Source organism: Atta colombica, unplaced genomic scaffold (genome assembly GCF_001594045.1).
Source record: "Atta colombica isolate Treedump-2 unplaced genomic scaffold, Acol1.0 scaffold105, whole genome shotgun sequence".
Taxonomy (NCBI): Eukaryota; Metazoa; Arthropoda; class Insecta; order Hymenoptera; family Formicidae; genus Atta; species Atta colombica.
This window is the reverse complement of record NW_017259190.1, coordinates 4,810,501-4,811,024: the sequence shown is the minus strand read 5'-3', so window position 1 is coordinate 4,811,024 and position 524 is coordinate 4,810,501. Positions and strand designations below refer to the sequence as shown.

General features: G+C 20.4%; 1 protein-coding gene across 2 annotated transcripts in view; it reads right to left on the bottom strand.

Moving 5' to 3' along the window:
• LOC108690585 (post-GPI attachment to proteins factor 3) overlaps window positions 1-524 on the bottom strand; it is a 10,365-nt gene that overhangs the window by 8,482 nt on the left and 1,359 nt on the right. For both annotated transcript variants that reach the window (XM_018197959.1, XM_018197965.1), the window contains exon 2: window positions 184-326. In XM_018197959.1, coding sequence (XP_018053448.1) covers window positions 184-326 — 143 coding nt within the window. The remainder of the gene's footprint in view (window positions 1-183; window positions 327-524) is intronic.

Here is a 524-nt window from a genome sequence, read left to right as displayed (position 1 = left end):
TATATATTTTATAATATCTGCTTTTAGAGAAATAATATATAAATGAATGTTTTTATTATTTTATATTACAAGAAATATTACAATTATATTACAAGAAAGTTGATTTAAACAGAGATATTATTTTTCCTTCCAATAATTAAATCTTTTCATATAATGAACATTATTATTACATATTTAACTTACTTTTCCATGAAACTGTGGTATGTTCAAACCATGAGATACGAAGTAATCAACGGTCCTCCATATGCAAATGTAACTACAATCGTCCTTGCAAGACCAATGTAGCAAAATTAAGAATAAAGAAGGTTGTTCCTTAAAATTTATTTCTACAACATGCATCATATAAAACATTTTAAATACTAAACCTTTAACAAAAGAAATATTTTTTACAAATAAAAAAATACATCCAAAAAGAAATTATATGTATGTACTAATAACAATTGTTGTAGAAAAGTATTTTTAATCTTATAATAAATCGATATAAAATATAACTTGAAAATAAAAAACAAATTATATATATATTT